The sequence below is a fragment of the Eleginops maclovinus genome, chromosome 20 (genome assembly GCF_036324505.1).
Source record: "Eleginops maclovinus isolate JMC-PN-2008 ecotype Puerto Natales chromosome 20, JC_Emac_rtc_rv5, whole genome shotgun sequence".
Lineage (NCBI taxonomy): Eukaryota > Metazoa > Chordata > Actinopteri > Perciformes > Eleginopidae > Eleginops > Eleginops maclovinus.
The window spans coordinates 25,080,682-25,100,324 of record NC_086368.1 but is presented as its reverse complement, the minus strand read 5'-3'; the positions used below and the strand labels follow the sequence as shown (position 1 = coordinate 25,100,324).

Sequence of the window (19,643 nt, the reverse complement as noted above, 5' to 3'; positions counted from 1 at the left end):
TAGTCTAAATGATTTCTCCTTTAATCACCAGAAACATGTCACTCTGATGCAGACACTGGCGCACCTGTAGGTCACTTTAAGAGCAGCAGCTGGTGTGACTGTTCTGCTGGTGGTGGGTTTGGCGGTGGCTCCCATGCCACTGAACTCTTCATGATCCTCCTCATTATCCACTTTGTTCTTATGTGGGGCCCAGCTGCTGTTCCTGGAGCCCAGGGGCTGGTAACCCTCCTCCAGGTCTACAGCGTACAGGTCACCATCCAGCTCAAAGGACACAGAGCGGGCCCAGCGCTTCCTCGAGGCAGTCTTACTGGATTTCATCTCTGATTTAGATGAGACAGAAGGACCTGAGGGAGAAAAAGAAGGATCAAGATCAAAATAGAAGCGGTGTACACAAGTGAAGATCTGCAAAAGACAAAATGAAATACTGATACATGAAAGACTCTTATGGGCACTTGATATTATATTCCAACAAATGCAATCTTTTTTACTGTTTCTTCAAAGGACCTATGATTAAATACTTTACTGAAGTCGACCACATGATGGCAGCACAGACACATGCTCCCTATCTCATGAATACTTCAGAAGCTGGTTATTTTAGATGGAGGTTAATGGCTTCTGCAAGGACATTTCAAAGTAGTGTCTGTCAGAACATAATCAGTTCTATTAATAACAACTACCAGAGCAATGGCGCATGTGAGTGACAGGAGGAACATACTTTTCTTGGTGAGCAGCTTCTTCCTCTTCAGGAAGGATGTTTTGAAGCCCACATCCTCGCAGTTACAGCCGTCAGAGTTGGGGTCGGGAGGCAGCTGGAGGTGGGAGGCACCTCTGGCCATCAGAGCCTGCATACGTGGAGCATAGAGACCAGCCATGCCCTTACACTTATACAGTCTCAGCTTGCCAGTCGGGTCCTCTACACACTGCCACTTCTGAAACAAGGCGGAAAGACGTTTTCTTTAAGTGGGGGTGTATGAGGTTGTTATAAATAGTCAGTGGACTACCTGCAGTGGATCAGGCAGACGTACTGATGCTAAGCAATGAACAGGAAGCGAAAACAAAAGAATATTGTAAGTGCACGCTCTATTTAGAATATTTCCACCCCTTTATCTTGCAGACAGCCCTTTCTGATGGAGAATTTAAGCATTAGATCCATCTATGCACTCTACAAAGCCATGACAACGGATCTCTAGTTTGTTTGTGTTACTTTAGTAGTTAGTTTGTGTTCACCAAAGTCACACAATTACACAAAGAAAAGAGTCTGGAGGTTTTGAAAAAAGATAAAGCAAAAAAGCAGTTTTGGTGGCTAAAATATGTTTAGCGGTTGCCCCCATCCACAGCTGTGCAGTCCTTGATGGTTATCCTGTTTGTTTGTCCAGACCAGGTGTCTGCTGGCCACAATCTACTGCAGGTAATAAACTAACTATGGATAAGTACCTCATACCGCACTTCAAATCATCAAAATGATTCGTTCTAATGGTTCTTTACAGCGTTGTGCTCAAATTTCGGCACACAGACCTCTCAGGGTGCTCTGGAAATGCAAGAAATGTTCCAGATCAACAGTATTAAAAGGATCTCATTTTATTATTTATAACAAATCAGAAGGCTTTTAACACACATCTGCACACTTCATTCTGGAGGATTAAAAAGACACTTTGAAGTCAAATTGATCCTTGAGAGTACAATGACTGCATATTATATTCAGTAAATTGTCAAACAGATTGCAAATGATCACGCTGCATGAGCTACACTGCAGGATGTTTCCCTGAATCTTTAATAACCTCTCTCCCTGAGCTACTGCCGGTCAGGTACCTGTCCTGGCTGCTGGCAGGACGTCTGGTACTCTGCTTTCTGGCACAGGTCCATCACACGCTGGTATTTGGGCAGGAAATTCTGCTCCTGTGCCATTTCCTTGCCATCAGGTCTCTTGTGTGGAAGCTTCCTGAAAAGTACAGGAAAACACATGCAGTTTATTTTCAACCGACCGAAAGACAAGTAAAAGTCGAGACTGAGAACATGTCCTGCGAAAGGTCAATCAATAAAACATACCCTCTCTCCACCAGGAAAGAATCTCTCCATGGTTTACTCTTCTTGTTCACCTGGAACCTGGAAAGGGAGCAAGCAGAAATGAAAACGCTGTCAGACCACTCGGTGATATTTGCACTGAACAAACTCGCATTTCATTTTAAAATGTCATCCGAGCGTGGCGCTGAGAGGAAAGTGGTGTTACACGTTCAAATGTGGGTTGTAGATTTCATCATGTCCAAGAAAACACCAAGAACAAAAAGTCAAACTTTAATGTTAAAACTTTACAAAGTCCAGGCAAATAGCTTTCGGCCATATTGCCATTTCATGTGCAGCATTGTGAATAGCATTCCTGAATTGGACCCTGAGTAAAGTAATAGTCGTGTGTGTTCACCTATTGCCTGGCCTCTCTGTGTCCAGCAGCTTGAGGATAGACTTTCCGTCCATTTCTGCAGGGATATCAACACCGGCCATGTCCAGCATAGTCGGCGCCAAGTCGACGTTTAACACTATTTGAGGATTTCTGCCGGGAAACAAGAACTGGGTTATGTTTTTCATTAGAATTGGTCAGTCATTTAATATGAATAATATTGAAAATAGCATCTCTAGACAGAATAATTCATTAATAACAGAGAAGTAAGAGTCTGGGTCACTCACATGGCACCTTGCTCCACATTAGGTCCTCGTACGTAGAAGGGAACGCGGATATCGAACTCATAAGGCATGGACTTGCCCTTCACCAGACCAAACTGACCGATATGGTAGCCGTGGTCTGAGGTGTAAATGACGTAGGTGTTGTCCAGCTCGCCTGTCTCCACCAACATGTTGTACAGCTACGGAGGAGGATAGAATTCATTTCAGTTTCACACTGTGGAAAAGTTTTACTCTTTAAAAGCTCAAGTCTCCTGTGCCAGTTCCAAGAAATAGATATTGAACAATTTACCAAGTGTGTCAGTGAATACATTATCCCGCCGCACTCAGAACAAGCACAGATCTCTCAGGACTTAAGACTTTTCAGAAGAAGTGTGTGCGTGTGTTTCTGTGTTTAAGCTTATACCAGTCTGTTTTTTAGCTACCTTCTCCACACTGTCATCCACAGACAGCAGGGTCTGCATCCTCCGGCGCTGCAGCATGTTGGTGAACTGCATGTGGACGGGCTTCATGGCTCCGGTGTAGCGGAGGATCCAGTGTTTGTCCATGTTCGGGGCGTAGTTGTAGCTTGGAGTTCTAAAGGAGGTAGAAAAACTTTAAACTAAGCCACGAAAAAAAACTCACTGCGGTGGGATTATTCCAAGGTAAGTTTCATTTTTGGGGCTTCTTTTGAATCCCAGAAGGAAACATAACAAAGCACAGCCCTCATTTCAGTATGTCGCAGTAGCTCCACTTTTTTTCCATCTTTACACATGCGATTTTCCTTTTCCATAGATGTAAATGATTGAAAGTGTAGCAGTGTGTGTACAGTTATATTGTGCATAAACAGCATTGCTCGTCTGCTCATGCGTCCTATCTGTTTCTTTCTAAAGTAGCATGAAAACTACAGAGCTGAAATGGAAACAGAAGCACTGCAATCGATAGGCCTGTACATAGTGAGCACGAGCTGATCAATAATTAACTCCGAGCCATATGGAACTTTAATTATTTGAGAATAAACACTCCTAAATAGCTAATGGGATCCTTGAAGAAAATATATTTAACGTTTAATGTGTATCGATTTGACGTTAAGAAATGCTAATGTCTCACAGCTTGGCCCACAGCTCTAATGTAGTGTAAAGACGTCCCTGCGAGGAGCCAAGGTGAGGAAAAGGTTTATCACCAGAGAAGTGCAGCACTTTCGCCGCCTCTCTTCATCTGCTTGATAAGGGCAGATGGAGATGGGGGGAGAAAAATAGCCATGGAAGTGCTTACATTACCTGAGGGGGAAGCACATTTATGGAGAAAGAGCAATTAAAAGTTTGTACAAAGACACTGGGCTGAATTTTACAATATTCGGTGTGTTAGGGCCTGCGTGGCACAGGTTAATGATGCGGGAGGGGATTATATGAAGCAGGAGAAGGGTGTTAGAGGGTTTGGAGGAAGGGGGCAGAAATAGCAGTCTCATTACTGGCCTTGGATCTGTCTCTGGAGGGCAATATCAGTCCCACTATTAGCCAGCGGCACTATACAGCCAATCAGGAGCATAGGGGGCCAGTAAGACAAAGCCTAAAATGTTTTTGTGCACGCCCCATATCATTACCTATGCATTAAACATACATCATTCATGCCCTCTTTGATCACCGCTGACAAAATGGTGTAAATTAGCAGGACTCATTACAGGGGTAGCACTAATGTGAGCAACACACAACCCAAATAAACTGGAGCGAGGCGCCGGCAGTGCGTGGAGAGGGCTCAGCTGCCAAGAGCACACTGCAGGCGATGAGATATAAGATCGAGTTGAGATTATGGAATTTGTGTCGTTCTGGGTCAAACGAAAAGGGAGTGTGTGGATGAGTCATGTGCAAGAAATAGCTGTGGATATGAAAATGTAAAAAAATAGCATTGTGTCCGACTGCTCTGACCCTGATCACTGGTATCCCAAAACCACAGAGTGCTCTCGGATTGGTCGTTAATGTCGCAGATGTTTTAAAGCAGTTTCTTACATGTGCTGTGATGCGTTGGGGAAGGCGGTGCTGTACTGCGGGGCCGAGTCCTCTGGACCGTGAGGAGCGACGTGGCTCAGCACCATCATGACAGGACGGTGGGGGTACATCTTCTTAGACATGCGGAAGTAGTTGACGCTGTCGTTGGTAATGATGTCTGTCAGATAATCCTGTGGAGAGAGCAGAGGTTGTCCATCAGGAACTCAGTGAGGGACTTCAAGCCTCCAGTGCCCATTACTCACTAAAGCACTACTGTTTGAACTAAAAAGGGGGCCATTATGCACATTTTCTGGTTCCATATTTGTATTTTTTGTCTGTACTGTGACATGTTTAGATGCTTTAATGTTCAAAAAGGTCTGTATGTTCCTTATACTGCCTGTGCTGCAGCAGGTCTGAAACCAGAGCCCAGTCTGCTTTGATTCATTTGATGGCCGGCTCTGTTGTGATTGGTATAACGATTAGAGGTCCCGCCCCTATCACATACATTGTGTTGGAGTGCTAGCCAACGGAAGCACAGGGTGTGTGGGAGAGAAACTCCAGCTGGAAGGAACTTTGGGATTTTAGCCTTTGCAGAACATTTACATGCACACAAACCTATATAACACACTACAGGAAAAGGAAAACCCCGAAAAAGCATAAGAGCGCCTCTCCTGAGTTATAGAAGTATAAAGCGCTATACAGAGACAAGCTGCTGATGCTTTTTAAGTTCTTATCATACGTTTACCTACTGCTAACAGCTTTAAATGTACAGATCTATTTTAAAGCTATCTAAAAATACTACTAAAATCTACTTTAGTTTCATGTAGGCAATCCTGTCCCGGTGTGACGTCTCTCAGGTGAGGTGCATAATTACCTTAGAGTAGACACCGCTGTGCTTCTCTCGTACTCCGTTCCTGCAGAGGGTGTAGTTGTAGAAGCGGGAGTTCTTCACCAGTGCTACCCACTCCTTCCAGCCAGGGGGCACATAGGAGCCGTTGTACTCATTCAGATACTTTCCAAAGAAGGCTGAGAGGGGGACAGTATGTTAATCTTTGTCCGCCGAGTTTAAATCTACTTCCACTTCCATACGTCAGACTGACGGTGCTCACCTGTCCTGTAGCCAGAGTTATTGAGGTGGACGGCGAAGGTGTGCGGCTCGTGGTGAGCCTGCCACGAGGGCGAGGAGCAGTTTTCGTTGTTGGTGTAGGTGTGGTGGTTGTGCACGTATTTCCCCGTCAGGATGGATGAGCGCGACGGGCAGCACATGGGCGTGGTGGAGAAAGCGTTGGAGAAATGCGTGCCGCCCTTTTCCATGATTCCACGAGTTTTGTTCATGGCCTGCATTGAGCCTGGGAGGGAAAAAAGAGAGGGAGAAGAAGATAAAGGGGTGAGGAGGGTGAGAGGCCAAGGAGGGAATTGACAGGGACGCAGGGGGATATAAAACACTTGGAGGAGATTAAAAGAGGGAGAGCATGGAGTGAAATATATAAGTCACAAGGGGTAAAAAGCATTTGTCTTTAATAAAAGCAATGGAAGAAAGTAAATGAGGGAATAAATCCTTTTTGGTAAAGTGTTACCCATTTGGATTTCTGTGTACTAAAAGCTTTTCAGGCCGATACTGATTGTTTGGGAAAACAGATGCTTGACCATAAATTCCTGCCTTTCAATGGGAGCCTTCTCACTGGCGATCACAGGAGGACAAAAGATGTCACAGAGACCATTATGCAGCCACTCCAGTCCAATACGCCGCTAAAGGACTTAAGCGGGATGGGAGATGGCCAGGGTTTGGCACCCAGACAATAGAAGCCATAGGCTGCCCTCATTCCATGCCAGCAGTGAAGGAGTTGGCAGAGCGAGCACATGACTCTGAGTGGGCCAGTTGTTATGGTGCCAAAAGGTAGCATTAGACTGACTTTCCCTCGCTGATGCTGTTAGAGACACACAGAGGGAATACCCATACCCATGGGACACGGACATAAAGCAAACAGAGAGGCAGACACAAAGTAAACACTCACAGGCAGGGATTACAGGAGGGAAATGTCTCACCCAGTTCTATGTCCTGATCATCGGTGAGGATGAGGATGATGTTGGGTCGGATGTTGCGGAAGTGGCGGTCCCTCTGCAGGCGCGACCTGAGGCGGTATCCAGACAGGTAGCCGGAGCCCTGGGTCACAGGTAGCAATCCCACCAGGACAAGAAGCAGGGTAAATAAAGGGAGAGGGCCGGAGAGCCCCCGCCCTGCCATCGTGGTTTCCCTGCAGCCCCCTCCTTGTCCTTCGCTTCACTCAAAGGACTCTGCAGCACGCTCTACCTGAGGGATAAGACACGGAATGATAAGAGTACAATACACACACTAAACACGGGGGAAAATAGCAGATGCAAGCCTTTCACAGCCATTACAGGGTGCTCTTCCGTACAAATGCCCACGTTTGGGCTGAGCTCGTTAATCAATCATTAATGATGCATTAGAGCGGTGTCACTGGCTGGGTGTAATGATCTCTGGTGATGAGCACATGGCTGCCAGGCCGGGGCTAATGGTCCTGGGCCCGGGGCCAGCAGCGGACACACCTCCCCCTGAGAGGGTGAGGGTGGATATGACGGGTGGAAGGAGGTGTTGGGGGGAGGGGGGCAGAGGTGAAGGACAGAGGAGACAGAAGAGGAGGGGATGAGAGGAGGATAATGAAGACAGGGGTCAATGAGCAGAGAGAAATATGTTTTAAAGAGTGGACACCTTCAGAAACCCCTCGTCAACACAGTGTGGAACAGAAGAGATAAAGCAGCTGTACAAAAAAACAACTGTTAATGGTAATGTAGCAACGTCACCAAGGTCAATAAAAGAAAACTGCCTCTAGATGTGCAGGAGATTGCAGTTTCTGCTCTCCTTGTGGTAGTTTAACATAACAATTAGAGCCAAAAACGTGTTAAATGGAGCTTTTTTATAATTAATCTCTACAAGCAGTTCACCGAAATTACACTACAATCCTATTAGTTCCCCACTAGCTCTTCCTCATTAACAGTAAAGCACCCCTGAGTTTACCATGGCAACTGTAATACTGCTTTTATAAACTTGAGGCAGGGGTACCTCACTATCTGGACTGCAGCCGTATCTACAATCACTATAAGACATATGAAGACTGTTGGACTTTATTCATATCTATACTGTTCATCCGTGTTCATTGCCTTTTAAATCTCTTCAAATAAAGCAACTAAACTCCCTTAAGAATACTTGAGAGTAACTTCTATATCAAAATATATAAAAGAGGACGACCCACAAAAGCTGAATTTGTGTGCCTATTTGTTTTCCAGTGACAGTAATCATAAACTGTGTTTGTGTGTGTGTGTGTGTGTGTGTGTGTGTGTGTGTGTGTGTGTGTGTGTGTGTGTGTGTGTGTGTGTGTGTGTGTGTGTGAGAGAGAGAGAGAGAGTCCACAAGGATTATGTGGCCAGCAGATGAAGAAAATAAAAACAACACAACGGCTTCGTCTCTCTGTTGGGACAACAACACCTTAACAACAACCCGACTGGAATACAGTGCCCCGAGGGGACTAGCAGGAAAAATGAACACATGAACACATGAACACACACACACACACACACACACACACACACACACACACACACACACACACACACACACACACACACACACACACACACACACACACACACACACACACACACACACACACACACACACACACACACACACACACGATCATAATATGGGTAAAGACAAGTAACTTTAAAGACGAGATGTGTTCAATTTCTGTTTCATATTTGCCTCTAATGTGTCTCCATGCTTCAATGTTCAAAAAGCTCTTTATTTTTCTCATACTGCCTGGGCTGCAGCCACTCTTTTCACCTCTGTCGGAAACCAGAGTCCAGTCTGCTCTGATTGGTTAGCTCGTCGACTCTGTTGTCATGGGTCAACTGCTTAGCGAGGTCCCTCAGCCCATCATGTTTAATGTGTGGGAGCGCTAGCCAATAGAAGCGCGTGTGTTATATAGTGATGTCATTTACAAAAGTAAACAAAAGAGTCCAATGGAGACGTGGGGTGGGGGGTGGGGGTAAACGCGGTTTGGGAGATATACTTGAGGATTTTAGCCTTTACAGACCAAGTACATGCACAAAAACCTCTTAAGGCCTCTTTAAATATGACAATAATTGCTTTGTTGTGTGTTTTTTTCCACACAGTAAACAAATATTGGTCTCCTGGGTTAAAGTGAAGTGTTTGTTTGATACATTCATCCACCCCATCCTTTTACTTACACACACTTCGTCATACTACGTCACCTGAGTTTATTACTTACTTATTAATTATTACTGCCCTAAAGGCTGTATGATTTTGCACCTACTTGCAGTTTATGAATAGATGACTACAGCCTGCTGAGCCACCTAGGAGGTACAGTAGGGCCATTCCACATTAAATCCACGATCCGGCTGACAACTGATGTCATTTCGTGTTGTGGGTGAGAAACGTCGCTCTTCTGCCTCAAACAAAGCGCCCTGTTCCTCTCAAGTCTACCCTGTTGTCCAGGTTGTTGTGCACAATAACTTCTTACCAAACACCCACACATGTCCTCTGTCGTGTTGTTGCTTTTCACAAACTTGAAACACACAGAAAGACACAATACGTGCACACCAACACACCAATAACACTGTTCACCAGCAGCTGTGTTTGCCCTGCTGCGGTTCTTCCCCAGAGGAACACATAAGCTCTGACCCGCGGCGCTGTGCTGTTTGAAATTGCCCTTGCTCCTTTTTGGTTCTCTCTCCCTGCCTGCATCCCTCTTTCATTTACGCCTTCGGATGAAAACAAGACACCAGCAATAAGGAAATCCACAAAAAAAACCTGTATGCAACGAGCACTGAATACCCCCCACCCCCCCAAAATGGATTCCAGGACATCTCGAGTGAATAGAGAATAGATCCAGTGTGTTTAAAGGAAGGCCATTGCTTGTGGGAGGTACAGTATTTCCCTTTGATACTTGTTTATCTGCTCAAAAAGCTGATGTAGGCACAACCTGTCAGGGAAGAATACTAAATATAGTCCTGGTTTTCAAGCAGACATCCAGCTCGATTTTACATGCTAATCCATCAATAGCCAAGTATGTAAATGTTGTGTTATTGACACGCTACGGTGGTAGATATTTTCCGACATCACTCCCATGAGGCCTCCTCCTTCTCCCTGATACGAAGGACTAATTGGATTTCCAGGCTTTTATCAGCTCTAACTGACACATACAGTCCTTTCTTTCCAGTTTGCTCTCCCCTCTCTCTTTTATCTAGCCGTATTGTTCATCTCTCCGGGTGGCAGATGTTACATAAAACCGCAGAGAAAAAAAAAGAGGAAACCAGTATGTCCAAACAGACAGACTCCATTATACCTTGAAGATGTGTGGGAAAAAACCGAGATGGACAACCATTGGAAAACAGCAGTTACTATCCAAGCTGTTCTCCACCGTTCGTAATGCGAGGCCATCCGTGTTGTCAGTGTGAACCGGGAGGATTTAAAGCTTGTTTTCCTGACAGACCTCTGCCCACTTCAGCTCTTTCCACTAAGTGAGCTACGGAACGATAACGCTGATTCAGCCCGATAGCACGCAATGAAGAGGAATTTGTGCCATTTAGACAGAAGCACAAGACAACATGAGTAAATATAAGCCTCAGCAAAACTCATTAAAAGGCTGGGGGCTTGGAAGAGGAAGGGCTAGGGAGTTAGCTGGCAGAATATGAGATCACACGGAATCTGCTTCTAAAGGCATGTTGAGGGAACAAGGATCTTCTGAGGTTATACTAACGCCAAGCGATGCCTGGGAGTCAGAACAGAGAGGGAAGGTTTTGCTCCTCAGTCGTTCGCTTGTAAAGAGCCTCTCAGAGACAGCAGCACTGCATCACCAGATAAAAACTTAATGTCGTCCATCTCTTATTGATACGACTGAATTATAAATGCCATGACAACAGAGCTGGCCATGTCACACCATGGGCATGATGGTGAGACGGTGGAGGGATGATAATACTCACCAGACAGACAGATATGTTGCACTGCCTGACAACACAGTTCAAGTGAGGTGGTGACAAAGCAGAGCTAGTGCTTGATAAATCTCACAAAGACTGCAGAGGTGTTACGGTGCTTCTCCCCTCTATAGAAACACCTTAGGCCTTGAAATATGCATGCAGTCTGATTCATCCAATCTGCAGCCCACTAAGAAGGCACAAAACAGACAGACGGAATATGAGAAAACCAACATTTATAACATATTGAAGGAGGACTAGTCATGGCGTTCACTTGCATTGTAATCATCTGGGTCTCATAATGCATATGAAATATGGCCAGACTGCTGGATCCTCTATTCCAAATGATGGAGAGGAAAAGACGGAGAGTCTGAGGCATATAGCAATGAGAGAACAAAACCTGAGCACTTCCATTACAGATAGATGTTTCTCCAACATGAAAACTGGATCCACAGACAAGGCTTCCCTATAAAATAGAACTGAATTAAACAGAAATCCCTAGCAGAGAACCTCCGAATTTCCTCAGCTTCATTCTGGATGCAGGAATTTGCCATTAACTGCTGGATAACATAAAGGAAGTGGAGAGGAAAGTTTAAATAGACACATCCAGCTCTGAATGTAGCTCGCTGCAACACTATCAAGCCAATCCCTTTGGTCATAATTGAGGCTGGCAGGGCTTTGCTAATGTGTGACTTTGTTCCCATTGGCTTGCCTAGCTCTGAACAGAATGTGCAAAATCTCCAAGGACCCTTCAATTTACCAACAAAAGTTGGCATTCAGATGCTAATTCTGTTACGGCATGCATCTATGTGAGAGTAACTTCCTCTCAAAGCAGTTTATGTGCGGGTTTGCATGGGTTTGGGTTTGAGTATGTGTCGGTGGAAGGAGGGGGTTTGCAATTCTCAATACAGTATGGAATGCTTTTTTCATGATAATAAGGAGCCATGGTTTGTGGCCATCCTTGGTCTATCATTCCCTGCTTGCAAATCTTTGCTCCACCACAAGAATATGGAAAAACTACGCTGCAAAATCTTATCTAAAGTGAGCCATACAGCATTTAGGCTCATTTGACCCAATACATAACGTACGACTTGGGAGCAAAGTAAACAAGATGTGAACAGTGACATATCATCACCTTCTTGGTTGAACTTGGATAAAACACAAATCAGGCAGACATGGAGCCAAATGACTATTCGCCTGGAGCTGTGTTTCTGCTCAATGGATGAGTTGAGTGCAATAATAACTCCCTTGTGGCTCTGTTTTTGTAAACAATGCAATAAATTAAATACAAAGCTTGTTAAGCCAAGGGGAGCTGCAGAACACAGATGCTAATTCACTGTAGGTTAAACACTATAACCAACCAATTTCTATACCAAACTAAAATCAATTTTCCATCATTGCTCAAGGGAACTATTCAATTAGTTATTTCATTACAAATACAAAATGTTTCTACCCCTAGACTTTTGTTTGTGTTGTAACAACATTCATGCTACCTTTTTGAGCTATTTAAATAGCCTCCAATGCTAACATTTCTCTGGAGAGGACAGTTTCCTCATGCCAGGTGCTTAAAGCATCCTTGCAGTACAAAGGCCTCCCAAAGGATCTGCAGATGAACTGTGAACAACAGTTCAGACATTACTAAAGTTGGTGAGATGACATCTAAAACCTTGGCTCCTTTGACAGGTCAGCACGGTCCCTTCAAACATCTCCAGTTGCTGGCTGATAACCCTGAAGTCACAGCTCTCCAACTACAAGAATGCCTACACATTTTTGGAAAAATGTGGCTTCCTAATAACTAACTCTAATAGTTGACAATGACAAGAGATAACGCAAAGGCCCGAACCCATTCACCGGGAAGATTCAATTTAGATTTCCCTCAGGTTCCGATAAGCTCAGCACTCTGCAGGCATTTAGGATGACAGTCAGAACCTGCAAAGCAATTTTCTGTCAAACAGGCAGACACACAAAGCAGTGGTTGGACTTGAAAAGTGAGAAAAAAGCAGATTTGTGCTGCGATGATGAGTCTCAGGTGAGTGATCTTTCTTTTTCTGGCGTTAGTGTAATCTGTTTGCCTTTGCCATCGTTTTTCTTTCCTTGTTTATAAATGATATTCCTCCCTAACCTTTAAATCCATGTGGAATGTGCCGCCCAAACAGTGAAAAATGAATGAGAGTAATTTTAGCACTTAACACATCATTAATCCTGCAGTGTGTCTGCTGCCCTGAGAGAAAGGGTGAAGCTGAGATGTGTCCTGGCTGCCAAATTCACTCACACGCTATTAACTTATCTTACATGCACATTCAGATTGTTTTTATATTTGGCCTCACCCACCTAGATTTAGCGTCATATCGTCAAAGGTAAATGTGCTCTCCTGGTATGGAGATTTAAGCACAAAATTGGCAGTGCACCTTATGCCAGATTTCCGCAACTAAACAGAAGAACGTCTGTGAGTTTCTTTTAATGGAACATGGCATATTTATGCAGGCTGCCATTCCAAAAATACATGTGGTCATATCAGTTAATAAATTGTGGCCACTATTAAAGCTAGCTTATAAAAATATGGCGAATTGTGCAGGATCTGTCAGGCAATGGATGATTCTAGTGGCGATTCTCTCTGACGAATCAGTGGTCTGCAGAATTTCACTTTCTAGTATGGCATAAAAACTTGCTTGAAAACTCAACCGAGTCGTACCAAGTAAAAAGATATGTGTAGGCACCAGGTGATAAACTCATTTTGTAATGTAAAACTAAAAAAACAACTCGAGAAAGGGATTCCATTCTGTAAAAATGTGGCTTAGGTTCCAAGTAAGGGAAAAACTTTACTGACCTGAACAGGAGCAAACTCATCCTCGTTTAACACCTTTTAACTGTGAGTAATGAGTATGTAAATGAAAGGGACACGGGGTAATAAACAAGCAAACTGATTAATTATAAATGCAAAGACACACATTAAGAACTGGTCCTCAGAAGTCCTGGTCACGTAACACTTTGAAAGTCTCCCTCACACTCTTAGCTCGGTCCACACCCAGACACAGGGAAGAAAAATCATCCCCATCTCTGCAACTCTATAATCCACAGGGCCCATTATCTTTGTAAATGGTGCGAGTGATGGGATGCCGGTTGAATGGTTTAGTGGAGAAAATAAGAGGAGGAGGAAGAGAGAGAGCGAGCGAGCGAGAGAGAGAGAGAGAGACATAGACGGAGAGAAGTAGAGGTAGGTAGAGAAAGACTGTATGATGGTGTCGGTTCAGACAAAAGAGCCAGTCATGATGTGTTCTCGCTTGAGAACAAAGAGCTCTGACAGACTCCCTGGGTCTCTTCTGTTCACTATAAATGTACCCCATACACACACACAAACACAAACATGTAGGCAGCGCAACAGACACACAAACAACCCCCACACTCTGCGTATCAGACTTCAAACGTCTCTCTCCAACAAGGGGACATAAAAAGCAGAGAACAGCAGTCAGGCTAATTATCTCTGAATCTGGAGGAAATGAACAGCATCGTATTGTCGTGGCCCTGACAGCTCTAGTGGGACATCACACAGCTACTGCCCGTCTTTATGTCACCACCCTGTTTAACAAACTAACATCGTGAATATTTTTATTTGTAATGAGCTTGGACTGCAGCCATGCCACAAGTAACTGTTAGGGAATATTTTTGCTTAGTTGTTTAACCTTTGACCTAGTTCATAATTTTCCCCTTCCTCTGTCTCTTTTCCCATGGCATAATTTTTTGGCCTTCGGGCTGCTGTAATCTCCCTTAAGGATGGGCAGTTTGGGCGCTTTGTTGATGCCAGTCTAAGACCGAGCACAAGCTGACCTGAGATTAGTTTATTGTTTAGAGACATCCAGAAGCCCTTCTTTTTATCTGGAACGCTAGGTTCCCTGGCGTACATTCTTTTGCCATGTACGACAGCTTTAGTTAGATTCAGGGTCCATATTTGTTTAGTCTGGCGACTAAAGAATGTTGATTATACACTCTGAACTGGTTAAAACGTCGGACTGTAGTAGAGATCGTCAGAATTGGTCGGGCAATTGCTCTGTCAACTCGTGGCTGCAGCAAATGTCTTGTCAATTCTCCGGCCGTTACCTTCAGAATAAACCTTCAGTGTTTTGCCATCAAGCTCCAGCTCTCCCGGTGTCTCTCTGAGTTTCGTCTCCGTTACTCCAGAAGTTTCCATCACAGTAACAACCCTCAGAATTTAGCACTTTTGTGCAAACAGCTACCTCTGTTGATATCTGGACGGCTTTCCACTTTTCAAACCAATACTGCACGTATTTTATTTTATTCTATTTATTATTAAGAATATTTGCTCATATTATACTGTGCGTCGTTTTTTGGTTATCTATATTTCACGTAAATAATGCTCTTTATTTTTGTGTTATAATAGATTATTTTATTTAATCATTTTTTATAATAGTATCATTTTTTGGTCCTTTTTTTTAAACAATTTATCTTGTTTGACTGTGTTTATGTTTAAGGCAAATTTCTTGTATGTGTTAAGCTACTTAACACATAAACCTGATACTGATTTTCTGATTCTGAACACAGTGAAAAGCTGCTGCAGTGAGGATGTTCTGGCGACTGAATTCGGCCTCAATCGCTCAAGAGGCTAGTTTTCCCTTTCATCAACACGTCCACTCCGCTCTCACTCTGTTTCCAGCAGCAACAGAGCGGCATGTGGGGCTAGCGCGGTGGTCTGTAGGTTTTTTTTGAAGGGATTCAGGCAGAGTTTTTCGGCAGGGTCACGGCGTACCCCTCCTCCCGTGCACCCTGGCAGTACGCTCCAACAGAGCCCAAAGAGAACACGGAGGAGTTAGAGAAAACACAAACAGAGACCCGATTGTCCCCGTCTTGAGTTCAACCCCCCCCACAGCCCCACCTCCAGGGGTTTAAGACTGAGAGAATGAGCAACTGTCAATGGTGTTTTGTAAATACGAAGCTGTTTTCCCTTCAGATGGGTTTATTCTGATGTCAGAGGGAAATGCGCCTGCTTGGCAGTCTGCGGCTGTGCGTGCCTTTCCTGTCCCATTGAGGATTGTATGGGAAAGCCATTTGTGGTGCGTCCGAGAGAGCGGCGCAATTCCCAGCTCCTTTGAGTCAGAGGTTGACAGCTGAAACAAGTGAGCAAGCTGGTGGACAGGGCAGCCCGCTGAGTGATGGCTGTTCCTTATTGGCACTTATTGACCAGAGGCAAAGCCCCCCGACAGTGTGTCACATCTCAGCTAAATGGATTACAGACAAGTCAGCCGGGGCCAATTGTACCACCGACCTCAGAGCCCTCTTTTCTTCCAAATGACTTCTGAATGACATTGCGTAACAATCAAACATCACTTAAAATATGATCTGCTAAGACCCACATAAAACAAAAACAGCTTGATAAGGAAAACGTAATGGGGATGCACACAGGGATATTTATCTGCTCGGATAATTGCTTTATCCATCTAGTTTGTAAGCTGCATTAAATTAGATTCCACAGGACTCATAGATTTTAAAGCTGTCATTTGTTGTGTTTTAATTACATACCATTTCTCTCCCGTCATCAAATTAGCACCTGCACTTGGGACTCCTCCTAATGGCCTGACTTAATGATGATTACAGACAATATCGGTTTCAACTTGCAGTGAACATCTGCAGCCAGCCCGCTGAATAAATCTCAGCCCAGATAAATCGAAACGCTCTCAGTCGAGCGGCTGAAGAAGTGATCACATCGATGGTCTCGGGATTCTTTTACTTGACTGATAAATAAAGGCTCTTGACTGCTCAAAGAGGCCCGACAGAGCAGAGGGTTGTTTTATCCTCCGGGGGTGGGGGTCCATGGTCGCAGTGGGGACCATCTTCTCCGATGTTAAGCATACCCTCGGGGGTTGGAGAGGCGACGACCACTTCTTTACTTTTTCACTCCGCCCATTCTCTGTCCTAACCCCCCTACCTCTCTCTGGCTGGCTTTCTCCTCGCCCTTTTGTCGGCGGATTAGTGGGGGTTTAGAGACGCACACACTGATCCCTCCCTCCCCTATCGGAACCACACAGGGGGTTAAGACCGGAGCACAGAGAGGAGACCTCTGCACAATGATCTGAATTACAGAGGCTTTTCTATGTAAGGCCACTTATATTCCCCCCATTTGCTTTGCTCAGAAATCTCCACAGAGCGCCTTTCAGTGCTCGTGGTTTTTCCCAGCAGGGACCTTGGGATATGTGCCAAAACCCAGAGCAAATTTTCTGTATCTAAAACAACACCTACAAAGTTCAGAGAAGGTGTTTGCAACTAAAAGCTCATTGTCTTTTGTTCGGTTTGAATACAAACATGTGCGATGTTTCTTGTAATCACGCATGGTGAAAGACCAAGACAGAAAAACACCCACGGCCAACAAACAAGCCTCAGGTGAAACCGCAGCGATGTGTAACTGTAACAACACACACAGCCCACATCTCCCCTCCGCATTGTGAGGGAGTGCAGCCTGTGTCCCCCTTTACAGGTCGGGATCAATCTCTCTCTGTCTCGTCCCCTGGACAGATGCCCAGACAGCCCATCTGTCTGCGCTGACCTGTGTTTGAGACCATGGGGGGAGCCTAAGTGGTCCATGAAGGGGGTCTCCGGCATGTTGCCTGCTCGGTAATGACAGTTAAGCTGCCAGCAGCTTGCCTAACAGCTCTGGAGGTCTCTCTGTGGTGCTACAGTATTGATATTGTATCGGGTTGCAGATGACTTGGCAGCCTTTTAATGAGAGCTCAGATTGATCAGGCTGTAGTGGCTCTCCCTTTACTGGGGGTGATGCTCATTGGCTGTCCCTGCAGACCTGACCCCCTATGATCTGTAAAACTGACTGAGGTGGGAGACAGACAATCTGTAGTCACAAACACAAGACACGCTCAAGTACAAAAACAGAAATCCTTCAAATGTCAGGAGGTATCTCAATGAATAAAATAAGCACGCGCAAAAGCTTTGGTTACAAACATGTCCCGCCCTTGAGCTTTAAAAAGATTGCAGAGGTGATGAAGTTGGTTCGCAACAGCTGAGACCAAACAGAACTGTTTAGGGACGCATCAAATACTTCTGGCTGATAACTTTACAAGAACATAATTGAAACTTGAAAGCAAAAAAATCTCGCAATAAAACGATCAAGTTGCTGTATTCTCAATAATTAATCAGCCGTGCACACAGAGAAGTGCTTTAAGCATTTCACCCAGTAAAGAGAAATACCAGCTAACAGTTATCAAAACAACTGAAGAGACGAAAGTCAAACTTTAAAGGAAAATATTCAAACATTTATTCTGACGCAGGCAACACCCACGCACATGCAAACTGAATCATCCAGCCACACAGGGGAGAGAGAGAACATCTCTTTGCTTTATGCTGAAGTTCTCTGTCGGGTCACTGACTGGACCCAGGAGTGAAGTTCAAATAAACAGTTATTCAAACCCCCCGCCTGTCGCCCGTTATGGTGCTTCACCGCCTCCTCCTCTTTACCTGCCTCCACAGGCTCCTGTCAAGGTCACAGCAGTGCTCTCTGAGATGTTACTCTCTCCTATTAGCCCCCCATTAGGTTACCGTCAGACAGGCGGCCAGATGTCGCCCCCCTCCCTGTGTTGTGATCATACCCCTGGACCTCCACTGGGAGTATGGAGGTAGAAATGAAACCCTGCTCAGCACTCAGGGGAGAGCACATTGCGATTACTTTTCAGGGCCCCTGAACGACTGAAGCCGTTCCATCGCAGCGCTGCCGATTGGTCACGCTGAAATGTGACGGGGGAGAAATTCAAGCGCTGCATTTGCTTGAAACGGTACATGTTGTGATTACGTCCTCTTACGAAAATGTTCTCCACACTACCCCCGCTGGCAACCTGCTCACCCTGTTCATCACAGTTCTCTCTTTTATTAAACATGAATTAGCAGCGCCTTGATAAAGTCGGGCACCCTTGCGTTGTAATTAGGTCTGTGTCAGAGCGCAGAGCGAGGCCCCGTTTCACAAATAGAGTAATTAATGCATCAGCGCCCAGCTCACCGACCTCAATCGCACCCCCACCCCCACCTCCAACCCCACCTTCCAACCTTCATTTGGCACCTTCCTATCAGCTCAGATGGATTATTAAGCATCAGGCAGGACAGGAGATACAGCCAGATAATCAACCAAGGGGTGGGTGAGGTAGGGGTGGGGGGGTTTAATAACCTTTTACTGTGGATTGCGCTGGGCGAAAAGGTCAATCAGATTCATGAGAGACGCGTCGCGGATGAATGTCTGCACTTAATGAGCGTCGTACAGCCCCAAGATGGCTGCTGTGCGCTCCGGCGTGTGAAGTAGAAATGCATAAAAAATAAATGGGGAGTCCAGCCAATTCAAGACACACATAAAACGGCCAGTAAATTCACGGTGTAAGCAGAGACGAGGGACGGAGATACACGATCTCGGCCTTTGGAGGAGACTATTTTACTGCGGCGGAGAATAAATTAATTATCACTACATTGTAGTTAAGGGAGGGGAAGACGTTACAAGGGAAATATATGAGGCTTCAACCGGAATAATATATCTCCACCAGATGCCATTTAGTCTCTGGGCAGGGAGGATAGGCTTGGTGCCACTCTGTTTGGTAAGCTCCTTGTTAAAGACGTTTTTTAAAAAGCTATTAAAGCAATTATCAGAACGGCAGGAGAGCTGGGGATGGGTAGAGATAAATACTTCTTTTGGAAGTCAGACGAAACCTCTTTTCAGCACCGTCGCCCCAGATAGCTTAAGTTTGCTGAGTGGTTATGCAAGTGGACAGAGAATTTTTTTTCTCCAAATGTAGAGACACACACACACAAATACACGCTTTCTCTCAGCCTGCTACTTCCTTACAAATAGAGAGCCGACTTCCCAGCCAGCCGACACACAGCAGAAGAATGAGCTGCTTCAGTGTTGTTACTATAAAGCTTGGCCGGAGTGCTGAGTGCCTCTCTGTGTGTGGCGCCGCAGGTTGGCACGCTCACAGGGGGCTTTATTGGGGT

The 19,643-nt window shown here is 45.1% G+C and overlaps 1 protein-coding gene across 8 annotated transcripts in view; it reads right to left on the bottom strand.

Moving 5' to 3' along the window:
* The window catches only part of sulf2a (sulfatase 2a), a 43,672-nt gene that overhangs the window by 3,781 nt on the left and 20,248 nt on the right, over positions 1-19,643 (bottom strand). For 6 of the 8 annotated variants that reach the window (XM_063911949.1, XM_063911952.1, XM_063911954.1 and 3 more), the window contains 11 exons: positions 6,684-6,948; positions 5,747-5,986; positions 5,512-5,663; positions 4,659-4,828; positions 3,099-3,249; positions 2,680-2,855; positions 2,417-2,545; positions 2,047-2,103; positions 1,810-1,939; positions 716-929; positions 65-344 (listed from right to left, as the gene is read on the bottom strand). In XM_063911949.1, coding sequence (XP_063768019.1) covers positions 65-344; positions 716-929; positions 1,810-1,939; positions 2,047-2,103; positions 2,417-2,545; positions 2,680-2,855; positions 3,099-3,249; positions 4,659-4,828; positions 5,512-5,663; positions 5,747-5,986; positions 6,684-6,882 — 1,898 coding nt within the window. In that variant the 5' untranslated portion in view covers positions 6,883-6,948. Of the gene's footprint in view, positions 1-64; positions 345-715; positions 930-1,809; positions 1,940-2,046; positions 2,104-2,416; positions 2,546-2,679; positions 2,856-3,098; positions 3,250-4,658; positions 4,829-5,511; positions 5,664-5,746; positions 5,987-6,683; positions 6,949-16,184; positions 16,486-19,643 lie in introns of those variants that run through there. The other 2 variants (XM_063911953.1, XM_063911950.1) reach the window with 2 other exon arrangements.